Raw genomic sequence first — 19,182 nt, 5'->3', positions numbered from 1 at the left:
TCGGCACCGTTGGAAGGTGACGTCAGCCATCTCAGCTGATTCTACAATGCTGGAAAATCATGTGTCTCGTAACTATGCGACTATCTAACTTTTCTGGATCCCACGATCTAGTGGTCTCTATGGTATGCGGCACCAATGGCGGCTCCAACGATGGAGCTCTCCTCGACAGAACGAAGCTCAATGCTGACCTTCATGTCGAGCATGTCCTGGCACTCATTGGCGTAGTTCTTGATCAACTCTCTGTAGCGATTGAAGTACTCCAACACGGAGCCGACAAAGCCGATCTTCACCACGTCGGTCTCGAGCTTGCCGTTGTGTTCAACCAACAACTTGATGAGCGAAACAATGCATGTGGCCACCACAAAAGCGGCTCTTCTGATGACAGCATCCACAAGAAGCTTCAACGTCACCACGTCGTTCATCAAGATCTTGGACTCGTCCCAGCCGTAGTGCTTGGCAAGAGCTCTGGCGATTTCCTTATTGTCGTCGGCCTCGGCAATGTGGCACATTAATTCGCCGGTGAAGCCGTCGTAAGGAGTAGAGAGCTGCTGCAACTTGTTCTTTTGGTTGGTGAACAATTCATCGTTGTTGATGCTCTCAACAAGCGCCAACCTCACCAACTCAGGCAAGTACCTTCCAGAGGTCAAGAGCTCTGTGGGCTGGAAAATTGTGGAGGTTTCAGGGTCCAACTCCATGTGGGGAGCGAAATGCAAATTATGCTTGAAACGAGGGTCGATCTGGGTGTCGTAGCTGGTGAAGATGTCATCAATGATATTGTGGCCAAAGAGCGACATTTCCGTGTTGAACAAGATGGTCTTCTCGCCGCCAAGGTGCTTCAGCTCCACAATCTTGTTGGACGAGTCGAGAGCACAGCACATGTTGAGCCCCGTGCCCAAGACAAGTGCCAATTTGGTTTTTCTGTCGATAAAAGTGCCAGCAGCGTAGACAGCGAGAGAGTCGTTCAAGATGGACTTGACGTCAAGGCGGATGTTGTAGTTGTCAAGAAGACTGTGTTCCAACAAGTGCTTCAAGTCCTTGCCCTTGACGTCGTCGCTGACAACGTAACCTTTACCAACGTGGCAGACGTTGGCTCTGTTGTAGGAGGTCAGCTCCAAGGCAAAGGACCAGGTGATACCAGTGTAGATGATCTGGTCACGCTTCATGACGCTCTGGCCGTCGATGGTCTCGGCAATCTTGGAGCCGATCCACTTGAAGAAGTCGAGGTCGATGGTTTTGGCCGAGTTGTCGACAATCCACTTGTTGGAGGTGACAATGTTGATTCTGTGGGAACGATCATCAACACCGTCATTGGGAGCCACGGCCACCACAGCCACACGGAGCGTGGAGCCACCCAAGTCAATCACAAGGTAGCAGCCGTGCTCCTCTCCCGTAGGATTAATGCTGTAGTTCGGAAGCATTGTAAGCGCATCTTTGGAAGCCAAAGCTTCATCAAAGGAAGCCACCATACCGTCAGCATGAGGACCCAAAGAAGCCGAGTCCACGCCTCTACTAAAGTCGTAGAGCGCTTTCGCCATGCACAGACGGGACTCGTCAGTAAGCGAGGTGTTGGGGCTCAGACCCAAGGAAAGGTCTGATTCGGAGTGTTTGCTCAGAGGATGTGCGAGCATTGGGGAAAATCAAAAGTCAGGTTGAAGAAGTGTCTGGGGTAAAATGAGGGATTGTGTTTTGGGGTGAGGCGGATGTGGAGGGTTAATATATATCTGGGGAAAAAAACGAGTGGGCTGGGGCTGCCGCGAGATATAAAATAGGCCACGGCAGAAGTGAGCGGTGCTTGTTGTAGCAGTGACAAGAAACAGCTGCTGGGACGTTGCAGTTCCATTTTCCTTTTGCAGGACGAGGTTGCAGCGGGACGCTGGGATGTGCGCTGCTTTTGCCGCCTGTGTGCAGTACACGATTATCCCTGAGCCGTATGCAACCGAGACTTTTTCGTGGAGAAGGGCAGGAACGCAGCGTGGGGTGGTGAAACGTGGAATTGGTGCTATGCTACCAGGACGGACGCTGTGCCGCGCCGGGGTGCGGTTGTCCGGACAACACAGGGTGTTGTGTTTTTTTCGGAGAAACCATGGTGTCACTGTGCGTCGTGGTCTGGGTGGGTTTTTCCGAGCATCAAGTGATGGCTGCGAAATGGCCACAGCAAAAAAAGAAACATTGGCCAATCATTTTTTCTCCATCACCCCAGCCTGTCACCCCGGCCACTCCGGCCACTCCGGGCGGGCCAAGTTGTTTCAGCCCACTGGGGTTGCCATGGGCCAATGCACCGCCCTGTCATCTACGTACCATGCAACTGTCCATCGACCGATTATGCATCCCGTGATAAGCCAATCTAGTTGTCCTCTGTGTCTCCAGACGCCGTTACTTCCGGCTCGTCTGTCTCCTTATCCAATGGCGCCAGACGGCGGTTGCTGTTTCCGCTGATCGTGCCGAGGTTATGTCCGTGCTGCCCAGGCTCGTCAATCAAAATCTCCCGCAACTTGGTCTTGCCCACTGCAACAGCCTCGTCAAACGCCCGTTGGGCCACCATCATGGATGGGCCGAGCAACCCCATCTGCCACAAAATGTAGCCTCCGGCACCAAAGATCACAAGAAGCGTAAAGAAGAAGGGGTTGCGGAGAACAGCCATGAACTCGTTCCATCCGAGGACAACAATCACAACGTACACCCACAACGGGATCTGGGTCACCAGCTGCATGATGGACCGCTTCGTCTCCACGAATTTGGCATCGGTCTCTTTTCTGAACCTGATCAACACATCGCTCTTCTCCTTCTCGGTGACAATCTGCGCGAAACACTGACCGTCCTCTTCCTCGGCATCGCTGTCGGGCTCTTCGTCGTCTTCATCTTCTTCCTCAGCAACCAACTGGACAGTAGCATACTTCTTTTGCAAACTCTTGTTGCGAATATCGTACTTTGGCCTGACCTCGGCTCCATTGGACAACCGAGCAAAAGAGAGGATTGGAAGCGCCTCCAAGGCGTAATCCTTGGAATCCGCGAAGCTGCTCTCCAACTCCATGGCATTTTGGTACAACTTTGGCACACCATTCTCGTCGTACCTGAACTTTTCGTCAAATCTATCCTTAAGAATGTTCAACAAGTTGTCCTTGGAAATGTACTTCTGGATCAACTGATCGAAAAGCTCCCAGGCCTTGAACTCCAAGGTCGATAAAGCCTTGTCATTGACATGAGCCTCGGTACCGAGGCCAAAATCGTAGCCCTCAGCAGCCTGGTATTTGCTCAAGGAATTGTTCTTCAACTCCGTGAAACTGTCTAAGATGCGATTCCACGTGTTCTTGTCTGGCTTGGCTATCTCATCAAGAATCGTTGTAGACAAGCCATTGTTGATTTTCTTCAAGGACTTGCTAATGATGTTGTTCAATTCGACAACCTGCTGCTTGGCAACAAGTGTGTTGACGTTTTCTTTAAGTGACTTCACCTGGCTTTCGATTGGTAAAGACCCGCCAAGAGAAAGAAGCGTGAGGCTGGTGACAAAACTTGCGATTGATGCAGCAGTGAGAGTTGCAACCTTCTCTTGGAATGAGCTGAACTTGGATGATTTTTTCTTCAAAGAAGAGCCCAAGTCCTTGATGGTGCTATTGCTAAGGTGGTCTGCGTAAACACCAAAGACCTCGCCAAGTCTGTCATTGACCTTGTTGGTCAATGCAACTCTCTTTTGTTCAAACACCAGCTTGTTGTATTTGGACGCCTGGGAGTCGTACTCTTCTAAAATGTCCTCATTAATGTCCTTCATGACCTTGCCAATGTCGTCGTAGCTGATAGCGGAGCCACTAGACACCGCCTCGCGAGCGTCAGTTTCAAAAGCCTTGAATTTCTCTTCAAACTCCTCCAAGCACAGAGATGCAATTTCGTCACACTTGAACTTAGCAACCAAAATCTGCTGTGTCGGAAGGTCCAAGTCCTTGTTGTTGTCGATTTGGTCCCAGCAGCTCTGCGCATACATGGTCCAGCCCTCAATAGGGATATCGTGGTGGTAGAATGGCTTAAACAAGAAGCCTGGGTCGCTCTTGTCCACAAATCTGTTACCCAAAAGCTTGACATCGCTCTTAAATTTGTCGAGCTGCAAAACCTTGTGGCTGAGTGTGTGAAATGCTAAGTCGAAAAAGTCAGAGAACTCGAGGTGGGCCACATCTGCGGGCTTATTCAAGTTGTCCCAGATCTTCAACAAGTCCTGCTCAATTGTTCTTGCAAGGGACTCCACAGGTGTAACACCAAGATGGTCTCTAATAACAAACAAAAGAAGCACTTTGTGGTCGTTGTTCCGCAACTTGGCCTTGCCGAAAAGCGACAAGTTCACCTCAAACACTGTCTTGAGCAAACCCATATTGGCGCCCTGGTAGAGACCGACCTGGGTTTCCCAGAGGTTCACAATAAGCACTTCACTTGTAGACATGGCGAAAAGAGCAGCTTTTCTTTCAAAGTCCTGGTCCTCACCTCTTTCTCTTCCGTCGGTACCTTCAACATCCATCACCAAGACATTGTCGGGGGCAGTTGATTTGGCCGAATGTGTCACACCAGGACTATGAGCCAACCAGATACCTTTAGTAGTTTGCTGTCTGTTCACTTCGTCCATGACATCGAAATTGGTGTTGAAGAGGTGGTTGAGCAATGTAGACTTACCGGTCGATTGCGAGCCAAAAACGGATATGATACGGTAGTCACCCAGACCCAGGCGGTCAGGAGAGCTGCTGATGTAGTCTAGAATGGCGCTGTTGAACTGCTTATTCTCATCAATCACCTGGATAGCATCTTGGATATTGTCCACGGGAACAAATGACGAACTCAGGGAAGATCTTGAGTTTTTGTCTGTGGCCTCGGTCAGCTCAATATGAGCATTTTCAAGGGTTTCAGCCGGATCGGCAGCGGTTGTTTCGGGAATATGAGACATGCTTGCCCTGGATCAAAGAGGTGTAGTTGATAAAGAAATACGTGGGGTTGAGTGCGCATCCTGTCACATGGCGTACTTTGCTTGAATGATTTTTACGAGTTTGGGCAACTCCTCTGCCGGTTTCTATTTTCATGAAAATTATTAGTATTTTTTTTTTAGGGATGACCTAGATGAACGAGAACTGGCTGCGAATTGCTTCGAGTCGCTGTGGCAGCACTCTTCTCATGCCAATGTAAGACATGTCAAAGACACCACGACCTTGGGTCATGGAACGAAGCTTCAGAAGATAGCCCACCATTTCTCTCAAAGGTGTTTCGGCAACAATCACTTTCCGTTCTGTCAAATCCTGATGCGCCTGCTTCATCGTGTAGTCTGGCGGCAAGTAGATTTTCTCCGCCTCTTCCAAAGCCCAGTTTTGCTTATCCAAGCTTTCGCCCAGATCCTCAACAGCAAGTACAGTGGCCAGGCACCTGTTGTTCAAGTCATGCATCACGTCTCCCAACAGGGTCGAGTCGACATACACCTTGGTGTTCATGATGGGCTCCAACACACCAAAGTTGTTTTCGGACTTATCGTTGAGCTCCTTGACGGCTTTCGTCACCGAGCGACGTCCAACATCAAGAAGCGCTGATGAATGCGGTCCCTTGACATCAATAGGGAAGTTCCAGTTCTTGATCCGAAGCACGCAGGAGTGCAAGGGAAGTCCAAACCGTGGACCTGCCATTTGGAGTCCTGTGATGCAGCCTTGGATTAAGCTATCCTGGAGCTCCTGCAATGTGTGGTCAAGCTTCCATCTGCGCTCCTTTACAGCTTCAACCATGTACTGTGGCGTGGCACCAGGCTCCAAAATTAAAATATTGTTATCATGCTCGAGAAGAATTGCACCATCTTCGTCTGCAAAGTAGGATTCTGCAGCCTCTCCTTCGAATGAATCGAATTGAACCTTAGCGTTGATTTCTGCATTGTCAAAATGGTCACATGTGGCACTTGTACCGTCAGTGCGAGCGACGGTCTCCTTGTAGGACACAGCAACATCTCTCAACCTGACATTGGCTTTCATGTCATTAACCAACCGGTCTTTGATGATTTCAAGATGCAACTCACCCATACCACTGAGCACCGTTTGGCCCATGTCTTCATCCTCAGAAACATGCAATGAAGGATCTTCCCTCAAGAGCATTTTGATGCAGTCATTCATGTAGCGTGCATCGCCAGCAGTGGCTGGTTCAATGGACGAGTTGAAAAGTGGTGGTGGAATATCAATAGGGTGAAGCTTCAAATTGGCTTCAATTTCTGAAAAATGCTTTCCTTTCGTCACGCCATGTGAGACCAAGGTATCACCAGTGATGATATCGTCTTCGGTTCCAGCAACAACACCAATGTTACCAGCAGCAATGCGATTCACTTCTTCAGGAGTGTCACCGTGCATGAGCATGATTTTACGGAGGTTCAACTTTTTGCCTGTTCTAGTGTTCACCACCGTACTGTTCGAGGCAAGTTGACCACTGTAGACTCTAAAGAAAGTCATAACACCACGAGCAGGGTGGGTGATAACTTTAAATGCAAGCGCGACCGTCAAGTTGTTATTGTTGTTGATAATGAGACCTTTTGTGGGGTCCATCTTCAACGGAATGGCATCTGCCGTTTCTGAGCCTGTCTTCTTCTGAGCCTTCTTCTTTTTCTTTGTGATTTTACTGGATGATGATGTGACTTCGGGAAGCTCAATCTGCAACGGAGATGGCAAGTACCTCACCACACCATCCATCAAGGGTTGGACACCAATGTTCCTGAAGCTCAGACCGCAGAAAACTGGGGTAATGTTATTTTGAAGGGTCGCTTTGTTGATGGCCGTTTGCAAAACACTTGCTGGAATAGCCATGTAGTCTTCATCGTGCTCGAAAAAAGACTCAATGATACTATCATCGAATTCACCTAGCGTTTCCACCATTGACTCCATGCTACCAGCAACCATTTTGTAAAGCTCGCCCGTTGTGGCCTCATTGATGTCAACTGCGGTAATTTTGGTTCCGTCCAAATCGACATTGGAGTCCCAGAGAAGCAACTTTTTGTGAATCACATCAATCACACCTTTGAAGACTGGTTCAGAATCAACATTCTCAAAGTATGGCAAGTTGACGCAAACAACACGGGTCTGCAACTTCGAGACAATCTCCTTGACAGTTCGACTGAAGCCAGCACCGGGTCTATCCATCTTGTTAATGTAGGCAATGCGGGGGATGTTAAGAGCAGCTGCCTGGTGCCAGACCTTCTCAGTTTGAGCTTCGACACCAGCCACGGCATCCAAAATAGTGACAGCACCGTCCAATACTCGAAGAGAACGAGTGACCTCAAAAGTAAAGTCAGCGTGGCCCGGCGTATCAATAATATTGATCTTATGTGCGTTCCATGGAATCGAGATGGCTGCCAGCTGGATTGTGATACCTCTCTGTCTTTCCGAAGGCAAATAATCGGTGACCGTGTCACCTTCATCAACATTGCCAATTCTCAGCGTCTTACCACTGTAAAACAACATTCTTTCGGTCGTCGTCGTTTTGCCGGCATCGATGTGAGCAATGATGCCGATGTTTCTAGTTTTCACGGGCGGAACAGCATTGAGCTTGGGCTCTGCCCTCACGCAGGATGCATGTATCAGACGTGTGGCCCCTGCTAGCTGGCGAAACACGCCTTCTAGCGTTCGACCAGGCATTGAAGGAGAAGACTAGTCGAAGAGTGGTCACATGATCGGAGTTGGAATTGATTTGTGGAGGTGCGAGAGCTCACGTACTGCATTAACAGGGTCCATTTTGCAACCATTCAGACAAGCTGCAGTATTTAGTCTGATTTTTGCTTGTTTTGTGTTTTTGCTTTGATAGAGGCCACGGTGTAGTAAACGGTGGACAATACAATCAAAAGCGAGCCGAGCAAGCCCTGTGTCGAGAAAGACAGCCCGTATATATATGCACTGATGGCTAAACTGGCGAATTTCCTCGTAAGTAAAATCACAGCGACAGTCAATGACGACGCTACGCCAGCAAGACGGTTCACTCCCAGCGCACAGACGACCTGGGTCACGGCATTGAGCCCCAAAAAGGCCACACTGCGCGGCACTCCATAGTAGACCTCAGAGTTCCAGAGGACCTTGAGGTCAGCAACGAGGGCAGGGCTGAAAACCAAGAACATCGGCAAGGCCAAAAAGTGAGTGTAAAAAAGTGTTTCCTGCCAATGGGCGCCGTAGGTTTTGTACAACCCTTCCGTGTAGATGCCCATGTATGCACCTAGCAAAGACGCGAAGGTCAAGACCACTATACCGCATAGAAAGAGGTAATTGAAGGACACAGAACCGCCACCCAGCAGCCCCTGGGAAATCACAAGAAATGTCCCCAACGTCATCAAGATGCACAGCACCACCTGGTGTTTCAGGTACCTCTTATCGCCCACTATGTAGCCCACGATCATGGAACAAACGGTACTGCTTGATCTGAACACAATATGTAAAGGAACCGAGATGCCAAAGCGCCAAGCCAGGTTGTTTAGCACAGAAACAATAAAGTACAATGCCACGAGGAATAGAAGCTTCGGAAGCGGGATGTGTGTCTTTTTGAACGAAAACCCATCAAGTTGACTCGGAAGACTCACTATCAGAACCAAGATAAACTGGCATAGAGTCACCGTGGTTCCCAAATTGGGCGCTAGCAGGAAAAGCCGTTCATCACGTGTAAGCTCTTCAAACAGATACACATTGCAACAGCAGCCTCCGAAAACCTGGGTAAGCGGTAAAAACCAGCTCATGTGCTGTTGTTGATGTTGATACTTGACATCTGGGGTCGCACATGCGCGACCCGCCTGGTAGAATTGGGCTCTGGTCGGAAATGATAATATAAGTCGTTTATTTTTTTTTTTTTTTTTTCTTGAATGATTTTGCATCTACGGATACCTCCCTAATACCAAATTACTATGTACAAGGAGACTTCGTTACTCTTCGAAGTCAAACTGGGAAATGCCAGACTTGTCACACATCTGTCTGAAAAGCGAGCTGGTCGAGTTGAAAAGATTGGTTGGAGTGTCAAACTCGCTGATGGAACCCTGGTCCATGACCATGATACGGTCGTAGTTTAAAATCGTCTTAAGACGGTGCGCAATACAGAGAATGGTGCACCCGCTGAACTCTCTGGCGATGGCCTTTTGCAACTTGTTGTCGGTAGCGTAGTCAACACTCGAAGTGGCCTCGTCAAGAACAAGAATCTTGGTGTTTCTGACCAAAGCTCTTGCAAAAGCAACCAATTGCCTCTCACCGAGCGAGAAGTTCTCACCCTCGTCGTCAACTTCGCCATCTAGATGGAACTTGTTGATATCATCATCGCCAGGCTTCTGTGCCTTGACTTCTTCTAGAGTCTCAGCAGGAATGATATCGGCTCTTCTCAAAGTGTCCCACAACTCGTCGTCTGTTTTAGTTCCGAATGGGTCCAAATTCTTTCTGATGGTTCCTTTGAACAAAACAGGATCTTGTGGAATAATCGAAAGCCTAGATCTCAAGTCGTGCAATCCAAGCTTACTGATGTCAACACCATCTATCACAATGGAGCCTGCGCTCAACTCTGCAATTCTGAAAAGGGCAACCATAATGGAAGACTTACCAGCACCAGTTCTGCCACAAATACCAATCTTTTCGTGAGGCTTGATATCAGCGTTGAAATTCTTCAATGTGAGCGGCAAACCTTCTCTATAGGCGAACCCAACATTAATGAACTTGATCTCACCCTGAGCTGGCCATTCGGGAGCAGGCTTGGTCTCTGAAATCTCATAAGCTTTCTCCTGTGGAATCTTGTAGACGTACTCGATAACTCTCTCCGCCGAGTTCATATCCTGCTCGACTTGGGTGAACACAACAACCAACATGGAAACTGTAGACGAAATCTGGAGAACATAAGACAACAACAAACCGACCGAGGCAGCATTGATATCAAACACACGGAAAACACAGAGCATTGCAATTAAGAAGGCAAACAGCGAAGCCAACATGGACAAGTGAACATCAAGCCATCTCTGATTAGCCACTGTGATGTAGTAAGCCTCATTCATCCTATTGATGGTTTTCACATTCTTCTCCAAGAATCTTCCAATCAGCTTGAATGCCTTGATTGTGGGCATACCCGTCAAGGACTCGTTGAAGTTATTGTAGACGTGCGATCTCTGAATAGCTTCAAGTCTCTTCACCTCTCTACCTGAAGCCTGGTAGAATGTAGCCAAGATAATGAAGAAGCCGATGATGAAAGGCACTGCGATGGCAAACCAAGGCATGTAGATGATACACAAGATGATGATACCGACAATATCAGAAAGGAAGTAGACAACCATAGAAACACGGTCACCGATCTCGTTATCCAAGGTATCCGTATCTTTTGTGAATCTGTTGATCACTCTTCCCATAGGCGTGGTGTCCATGAAAGACATTGGCACATGAAGAATTCTTTCCAAAGCTTTAATATTCAAAATTCTCGAGGCTCTGTTTAAGATGTAAATCACACCACAGAACTGAGAGATCATGAACATCACAGCAAGTGCAGTGAACATGGCGTACAAGCCGATATAGTAACCGTCAGAGTAGTCCCACTTCATCTGGATCCAGAAGGACAACCAGTTATTGGTGAATAAAGTAAGGAACGTGGTGAAAACAGTGGCGCCAAAGACTAAATAGACTGGCCAATTAAGCTTGAACCCATCGACACCGGTCAAAATGTATCTTCCGTAAACGTCCCAACCGATTGCATTGATGGATCTTTCTTCCTCGCCAATCAATTTTCCGTCAGCTTCGGGAAGTCCGCTTTCCTTGGAATCGTCACTGATTTGAGTGGTGGTTTGTCTTGTGAGCTGCCTGTTGATGAGCTCCTTTTCATCGGGTGCTCCCTTCAAGTCCTCTTCTTCGTCATCGCTATCTTCATTTTTGCGGCTGTGTTCCATAAGTGTATTGAAAGCAGGGTTGGAACGCTTGAGCTCTTCGAATGATCCACGAGATATACTCCCATCACCATTCAAGAAGACAACTGACTCGGCCTCACTGATGAGCGAGAGCTGATGTGTGGCCAAAATTCTGGTTTTATTTTTCAAAAGACCCAAGATACATTCATTCATGATGTGCTTACCGACTTTAGCATCGACGGCACTCAAGACATCATCGAGAAGAATAATCGAGCTGTCTGCGTAAACAGTTCTTGCCAAACAAACACGAGCCTTTTGACCACCTGAAAGTGTAATACCACGCTCTCCAATTTCAGTACGGTCACCAGCAGGAAGTATATCAAAATCACTGTTCAAGGAGCAAGCCTCAACTACCTTATTGTACCAGGATTCATCGTAAGGCAAGCCAAACAAGATGTTCTCCCGCAACGTATTGTTTTGAATCCAGGGGACTCCGCACATCAAGAGGGATCCATTGAGAAGCAACTTTCCGGAGTTTTTCTTCATTGTACCATCAAGGGCATGTAGCAAGGAGGATTTACCAGAACCGATGGAACCAGTGATCACAACAAACTCGCCATCCTTCACATCAAGGTTAATGTTGTTGAGCTTGAAAGAAGAAACCTCACCAGTCTTCTCATCTACCTCGGGCGAAGGAGAGTTGGTCTTGGATGCCTTTTGAGCCTTCTTCTCTTCCTTTTTCTTTTTCTTCAACTCTTTCTTCTCCTTCTTCAACTCTTCGTTGTCTTTGGTCTGGTCCTCAGTCTTCTCCTCTTTGAGATCAAAGATTTCCCATTCAAAGTCACAGTCACGAACAGAAACAGCAAGCTTGTTTTCTTGCATGGCGGTTCTCTCATCATCAGTTATAAGGCGAACGGAGTCTTTGGGGTCAATTTCGTCGGCAGCCAAGACAGCAGCCACTCTATTCATACCGAGAAAGGCGTCGGTACTTCCGGCAATAGAAAGCGGGAGAACCACAAATTGGCCGGCCAACATGTTAAAAAGTGCAACGGACGAGAAAATATCAGCAGGATTTCTTGAGCTGGGGGAAGCAATTGCGTAAAGGGTGAGGAAAGAAGCCAAGGAACTGATCAAGGTCAACGACGAGGCCAAGGTAATGATAATCATTCTGGTGATCTCCATTCGAAGAAGGTACGCCATCTCTCTGCGTCTGATTTTCGAGATGAGGCTATAGTATGGTTTCTCCCAGGAATAAAATTTGATCATCTTCAAGTTGTTCAAGACCTCCTTCATGTAGCTGACTCTGGCGTCGGTAGACTTTTGAGCAGTCTTTCTAAAGCTGAAAAGCATGGCACCCAAGATACCTGCCACGAATAAGAATGCAATCATGAGACCCACACCGACCATGGCGGGAGCCTTGATATTATAAATAAGAATGCCGATGGAAATACCCACGGGGAACACAAACACAAAGCCATAGATGGAGAAGCCTGTACCCAAGTCAACACGAGAGACGTCAGTACTCATGATGGCAGTGATCTTGGAAGCAGGGAACTGCTTTCTTGACTTTGCATTGAGTTTGAAGGACTTGTCTAACAAAAGTTTTGTAAACACGGCCCTGATTTGGGCACCCGTGATCATGGAGAGGTAAACACCCTGGTTGATGAGGACGTCACCTGTGAAAATCAAAATGGCAACACCGATGGCGTAGCCGACACCGGTGCCCATGTTCAAATTGAAACCGTAGGCCTTCTCCAGAACGAAATTGATCAACTTCCTGGACAAAAGCGGAATACACGTGGAGCATGACAAGCCTAGCGTAGCAAACACCAACGCCAAGGAGTATTGGCGAGCAAACGTCTCGTAAAGGGTGAGGAAGCAGAGCGACTTGGACAACTCGTAGTCGGCCATGTCGTCAACGGATTCAACAGAGGACGTTTCCAACGTCTCTCCTCTGGCCTTAGCCTTCTCTTTCAAGTGTCTTTCCTTGTCTTGAGCCAACCGGCGGTCAAAGATCCTCTGGAACTTCTCGGCTAGATGCTCAGCGGTAATGCCTTCATGAAGCTTAAACATATCCTCCGGAAGCAACGTCCGCTTGTACCCCACAAGCAAAACCGGGGTCAACCAGGTGAAGAAGAGGAAGCTGAATGGGTTTCGCCACTTGGGGTGGTACGGTCTGTCTTCATCGCGAGGGACTGGCGGGACCTTCTTCAGGAGGAGGGGAGTTAGGAGTCGATGCTGGAGCTCGGGCTCGCTGCCTTTCTCCAATTCGACCATTTAGTAGGGGGATATGGCGAAACAGAAGGTGCGAGGTGAGCTGCTTTTATGCTGCGAGGTCTGATAAGATGCGATGCACAGAAGCACTGGCGGAACGGCTTCATGCAGCAACACAATCGGGAGAACATGAGCGACAGTAGTGGCACGAGCAGGGTCTCTAAATGGGTGGCAAATACATTTTTGGAACGGTTTTCATTAGCCGAATCGATGCAGGGTAGGATGAAAATTACCAAAGTATTTTGGTGGATTCTGGGGTACACGGCTGCGAAAGAGAGTGCATCTGTTGTGGCTGTTTCTGCAATCTCTGAAAAATAATGACAGACGGCGCAGTAGGACCCTGATGCCTGCAACACGTAGGGAATGTTTCCAGTCACGTAGGGAACGTTTTCAGCTAGGGGCCAGTAGTTAACCCGGAACGGATCAATACACTTTATCCGTCCGGCTTCCGTCGCCGTCCGCACCTCCGCGATATAAGAAAATTGCACACTAAGAAAAGCCACTCCACCGGCCTAAACGAGCCACCCTGCATGATCTGGCTGAAGGCGTCAGTGGGTCCTTTGGCTGCCATAACTCACTATGGCTCATTTTAGTGAATCCTGCGCCGGAAAGAATAGGAGGCGAACAATGTAATTTTGTGAATCGGGGGCAATATGCCAGAGGTGGTATGCCAGGGCCGATATGCCCAAATCGGACGCTCCAAGCCTTCTGTTTTCCATCATCTGGAGCACAATGGAACCTTGTAGTGACAATCGAAAACCCCCGATTGGCCAGGAACCAGGTGGCGGGGTCACTCTTGGGCTGGAATACGCGTTGTTTCCATCTTGTGGCGAATGGAAACATGGTCATGTCGAAGGCAAGACGCGTCATGGCCAAGGCAGCCTTTCCTGGTTCAGTAACTCATTGAACGCCATCGTGGTGCCGTGTGTTTTTCGACAAGCCCAAATAGGATGTTTCTTCAGGGACATATCGTCGCATGCACGGTGCCTAAGACGGCTAAGACATGAAGGCGGAGCAGCTTTCAAGAAGTGTTGCTCCATGTTCTGGGACTTCTTTGATGCTTGGAGAAGGCGTCATGGCTGTATCAGAAAATGCATGCTTGTCCGGAATTCTCAATCTTCGTTTTTGCCCAATGCTACAATGTGTGGCAAGACCGTGGGGCGGATGTGTGAAAACGCTGTAGCGCAAAATTCTGGTCTAGTTGAAGCAGCAGGGCTAAAAAACTTAGAACGGAAAAGTCCCCATGCTGAGGTCATGGTCGCGCCCCACATCGGACTTTTGCTCGCTTCCGAGAATTGCTACAAGATTGCGATTGCTGCAAATGAAAAATTGATTTAGTTGTTATTGAAAATCGTGGGGTCTCCAAGAATTTTGCCATCACGGCGTCAACGTCGGTGGTGACGCTTTGTGTTCCTTGAACAATGGCTCGTAATTTGCCCATGGCTCAACACCGTGAGGCTTGGTATTGCCACGGAGAGTCAGCCACCCGTTATCCGCAAAAAGGCTATCTGGGTGGTTTTTTATTATCCGGGATCCGTAAGTGGCTCGTTTGACAGGGAATTGACGGTAGATCCAGGGCAGGTCCATTTGGTAGGAATTTGGTGAATTGTGAGAAAGTTGTATGGGATGCCTACGACGGCCATTGCGGAGTGGCATTTTTTATTAGCTGCTTGCTGGTCACAAGAAAAGTCTTAATTTTGTTTCCATCAATGTGAAGTGGTTGGTTTCTGGACTGAGTTTGCAGCCGTGGTGATCGAGTTACATAAGGTGCTGCGACCTCAGAACCAGGCTACATTGATATCAGTACGGAAAAGGCGAAGCTCTTTTGGCTATCTGATCTGTCAGCGAAGAACGTTTTTTCAAAACACCAGCATAACATATTCCGATGAAATTGGATTTTACACCAACCTTCATCCGCACGCCGAGGAAGAGTGTACTCGATCTCATTTCTGGGACCTACACGGCCTTCATAATTGACTGACCGAGTGATATAAATTTTTTCTGTGAGTTTAATGTCATGAGAGCTTGGCTGTTGTTCACCCTATCCCTCCAGCCTTTGCCAAAAGTGCCAGCTATTATTGTTTTCGTGATGATTTCCACACTCTACCTGTCGCTGCCGGGTACAGCTGCAATGCTCCAATCAAGCTTCCTTCAATTTGTTTTCAAATCATACCATGCCAACTAGCAAAATTAGAATTGAGTCACATTGCTTAGGCTTTTGGTTCATCGAATATTTATGAAATCACGAAACTGGCTATAAAATCGTTCCCAGTGCTCCCTCCTGGCTCAAATTTGGCCAGGGTATACCTCCCATACACCGCCTACTAATGAAACACTCAAAATTTCCAAACTTCACGTTTTGGCGCAAGCACTACCCTTAGACAACATAGTGTACCCGCGCTTTATTCAAGCCTACAAGTCCGATATAGTGTAACGGCTATCACGGTTCGCTTTCACCGAGCAGACCGGGGTTCGACTCCCCGTATCGGAGCTTCTTTTTTTGCCGGGTGGTCTTCACAGCGTTCCCAAGATTTCTCAGATCCTACGGCGGAGAGAATTCCGCTGGTGCATGGTTCTGGTGCATGGTTCGATGGAAGTTAGCAGTACACCATCCGCTAGCGATGGCACCGATACACTCCTACCGGTGTACCGCCGTACAGGGCTGAATCAACCAGCCTAGCACCACAACCATTCGATTGAATTTCCGTGTCGATCAAAATTAATAAGACTGCCTCGATTGGCTTTTAGTCCCCGATCACCCCGCAATCGCTTAATCCTTTTTTCACCCAATGCCGCTGGCTCCACACGCTGCTAAGGCAATTTGCAACCCAGGCCAGAACCGAGTCGCCCGCAATCACATTAGCAAAACGGTGCACCTAACTCGCCTGCGGGTATCGGCGGCATCTCGGATTTTCCACCCCGCGGGGCACCTTTCCACCGCAGGACAAGCTTCGGTTTCGCAACCTTAACTCTATCCTCCGGTCATGTCCCCCAGCGCCTGTCAGTCCACAATTCCGGTCCGCCTGGTTGCTAATTTGTCCGAAAAGGGAAATATCAATTGATCAAGGAAAGAGGAAGAAAAAGAATAATAAAAAAAAGGAAGATGAAGAAGAACTAGCCTGAGAATGGATTCGGCTGCAAACGCTCTGCCCCAAGACCCCATCATCTGGGGTCCCCCACCGGCTCCCCGTGGAAACGGCGACGGCTGCCACGCGACCGTGTGGTTCCAAGAAACCCGGCAGAACAAGCCGGCGGAATACGATATCGCACGCTGAGCCTGCCCAAGCCTCTGTTACAATGCTGCCTCTGGATGTTCCAGCGCCACAGCGACGCCAGCGGACGGCCGCCTTTTGCCAAATCGAGCGATTATCAAGATATTCATTTTTGTGCCTTTTATTTTTCTTCTTAGCCCTCGCTGCGTGGGTCCGCCTTCCTCCTATCTCACTGGAGCGTTGACCTTTTTTCCCTATCAGCGCTATCTCTTTCGCACCCAATGAGGTCTTCTGCGGCGCCGTGCCAAGACCACGGACCCATCCGAAAAAAAAAAAGTCCACAGCGCCCAGCAATCCAGACGAAGAAAATACTGTCAGAAAAACGTCAAAACGGCCGCCAAGGCGAAAGTGACAGCTTGAGAAATAACCACGCTCAGGCACCAGATCTAAATTTGGGCCTTTCCCACCGCACGGCAGAATCAGGCACCGTGCCGTATGGGGCCTAAGTACGGCGCTTTTGGACCCTTCACACAAGATGGCCAGACGGCTGCGAGTGCAAGAAATCCCCATCGCTGCGATGCACTGGATGCAGCGGATGCATCGGTCGCACCAATTCCGGAGGCCCCAATAGCCAGACTTCGAGGAATAAGGAAAAAATTTTTGCAAGAAATTACAAAGAAAAAAAAAAAGCTTCAATCAAAACTGGAGCGCTGAATGGCTTTCCGCCGCCTCCCCATTGTCTGGCCGCCTCTGGACCTGGTGGCTGCAAACGCCGCATCCGCACAGTAGGCGTTTTGTCCTCTAGGTTTGCAACCAGGAGACTAATTCCCCAGTGCCGTTCTCGATAACGCTCTCCGCATGAAAAACTGCCCTCGCCCACTTATCGTGCATCTCCGCTCCATCGTATAAATACGCTTTCCCACCTCCACAAAATCGCTCCCCTGTGCCTCGCTATGTCTGATAAAATCGAAAAACACGACGACAAGCTCGTTGACGAGAAGTTCATCACTGCCGATGAAAAGTCTCTTGATCGGTCCCAGGACCTCGAGTCCGTGCCTCCCACTGAGGAAGGCGCTGAACCCACCGAGGAGGAAATGAAGACCCTCCGCAGAGTCTCCAGAAAGATCCCGCTCTCCTGTTGGCTTGTGGCCATTGTCGAATTGTCGGAGCGTTTCTCCTACTACGGTTTGTCGACGCCGTTCCAGAACTACATGCAAAATACCCCAGAGGACCATCCTCGTGGTGTGCTTGGTTTGAACCAGTCCGGTGCCACTGCCTTGTCGTACTTTTGGCAGTTTTGGTGTTACGTGACGCCTATCTTTGGTGCCTGGATCGCCGACACTTTCCTCGGAAAGTACCTTACCATCTGCGTTTTCTGTGTGGTCATGATGATTGGTATTTTCATCTTGTTCATCACCTCGCTTCCCTCCATCGCTTCCAAGGATACGTCTTTGGCCGGCTTTATTGTCGCCATCATTGTCATTGGTATCGGTACCGGAGGTGTCAAGTCCAACGTCTCTCCTTTGATTGCCGACCAGGTGCCCAAGTCCAAGCCCTCCATTAAGGTTTTGAAGACCGGCGAAAGAGTCATTGAGGACCCCAACATCACCATCCAGAACGTCTTCATGTTCTTCTACCTCATGATCAACGTCGGCTCTCTTTCCGTTATCGCCACCACCGAGTTGGAGCACAATGTCGATTTCTGGGCTGCCTTCCTTTTGCCGCTCTGCTTCTTCACCATCGCTATAGCCGCTCTTGTCTTGGGTAAGAACAACTACGTCAAGGTGCCTGTCGGAGACAAGGTCATTTCTCGTTCGTTCAAGTGCTCTCTTGTTGCTTTGAAGAGTCTCAACTACGATGCCGCCAGACCCTCTCTTCACCCTGACAAGGCTTTCCCATGGGACGACAAGTTTGTCGATGAGGTCCAGAGATCCTTGTACGCCTGTAAGGTGTTTGCCTTCTACCCTATCTACTGGTTGGTGTACGGTCAGATGAACAACAACTTTGTTTCCCAGGCTGGTCAAATGGAGCTCCACGGTTTGCCCAACGATATCTTGCAGGCCATCAACTCCATCACCCTTATTGTGTTTATTCCAATCTGTGAGAGATTCGTCTACCCATTCATCAGAAGATTCACTCCCTTCAGAGCTGTCACCAAGATTTTCTGGGGTTTCATGTTCGGTGCCGCCGCCATGATCTACGCTGGTGTCTTGCAGCACTTCATCTACAATGCTGGTCCTTGTTACAACTTCCCCAAGGCCTGTGACCCCGAATTCAAGAAGATTCCAAACCACATCCACATTGCCCTCCAGACTCCTTGTTACTTCTTGATTGGTATGTCGGAGATTTTCGCTTCCATCACCGGTTTGGAGTACGCCTACACCAAGGCTCCTGTGAACATGAAGTCTTTCATCATGTCCATCTTCCTTCTTATGAACGCTTTTGGTTCTGCCCTTGGTATTGCGCTTTCTCCAGTGTCCGAGGACCCCAAGATGGTGTGGACCTTCTGTGGTTTGGGTATTTCTTGTTTCATTGCCGGCTGGATCTTCTGGTTCTTGTTCAAGCACTACAACTACAGAGAGGATGAGTGGAACAGTTTGGAATACAAGCAAAACGAGACCAGCGATCCTGAGTTGGAGCCTGTGGTCTCACTCACGCGTTCGTTTAAGCAATTGCGTTGAGGGTAAATAGATGTACGATAATTAATGTAATGAAATTACGGCCTAGCGATACAGTAGATGGAGATTCTTACCCGATGTTACATTTTCAAATCTCTGGAAGCCGCATCGGCAGAAAATGTTACCGTGGGGTACGTGGGGTACAATGGCCGTGCAACCCCTCAGTACATCCAATCCTTCA

At 48.7% G+C, this 19,182-nt stretch overlaps 5 protein-coding genes and 1 non-coding gene across 6 annotated transcripts; 2 read left to right on the top strand and 4 right to left on the bottom strand.

Moving 5' to 3' along the window:
* Positions 1-107: 107 nt before the first annotated feature.
* HXK1 (hexokinase 1) lies at positions 108-1,628 on the bottom strand (the record flags this gene model as incomplete). Its single annotated transcript, XM_024859011.1, has 1 exon — positions 108-1,628. One exon carries the CDS (start codon positions 1,626-1,628, stop codon positions 108-110), a length of 1,521 nt encoding a protein of 506 aa, XP_024712685.1.
* Positions 1,629-2,344: 716 nt separating this feature from the next.
* Positions 2,345-4,921, bottom strand: NAG6 (dynamin-like GTPase; the record flags this gene model as incomplete). The annotated part of the gene is made up of 1 exon (XM_024859010.1): positions 2,345-4,921. One exon carries the CDS (start codon positions 4,919-4,921, stop codon positions 2,345-2,347), a length of 2,577 nt encoding a protein of 858 aa, XP_024712684.1.
* Positions 4,922-5,087: 166 nt separating this feature from the next.
* On the bottom strand, positions 5,088-7,628 carry MEF2 (Mef2p; the record flags this gene model as incomplete). The annotated part of the gene is made up of 1 exon (XM_024859009.1): positions 5,088-7,628. One exon carries the CDS (start codon positions 7,626-7,628, stop codon positions 5,088-5,090), a length of 2,541 nt encoding a protein of 846 aa, XP_024712683.1.
* Positions 7,629-7,753: 125 nt separating this feature from the next.
* Positions 7,754-13,114, bottom strand: C7M61_003673 (uncharacterized protein; the record flags this gene model as incomplete). The annotated part of the gene is made up of 2 exons (XM_024859008.1): positions 7,754-8,705; positions 8,898-13,114. 2 exons carry the CDS (start codon positions 13,112-13,114, stop codon positions 7,754-7,756), a joined length of 5,169 nt encoding a protein of 1,722 aa, XP_024712682.1.
* A 2,416-nt stretch (positions 13,115-15,530) lies between these two features.
* On the top strand, positions 15,531-15,602 carry C7M61_003672. The gene has a single exon. It is a non-coding gene; the product is annotated as a tRNA-Glu (tRNA).
* Positions 15,603-17,276: 1,674 nt separating this feature from the next.
* Positions 17,277-19,004, top strand: C7M61_003671 (uncharacterized protein; the record flags this gene model as incomplete). The annotated part of the gene is made up of 1 exon (XM_024859007.1): positions 17,277-19,004. The coding sequence occupies one exon, from the start codon at positions 17,277-17,279 to the stop codon at positions 19,002-19,004; it is 1,728 nt and encodes a 575-aa protein (XP_024712681.1).
* Between the last annotated feature and the right edge of the window lie 178 nt (positions 19,005-19,182).

Source organism: Candidozyma pseudohaemuli, assembly GCF_003013735.1.
Source record: "Candidozyma pseudohaemuli strain B12108 chromosome Unknown scaffold00010, whole genome shotgun sequence".
Lineage (NCBI taxonomy): Eukaryota > Fungi > Ascomycota > Pichiomycetes > Serinales > Metschnikowiaceae > Candidozyma > Candidozyma pseudohaemuli.
The sequence above is the reverse complement of the archived record's forward strand: the minus strand, read 5'-3'. Positions and strand labels throughout refer to the sequence as shown.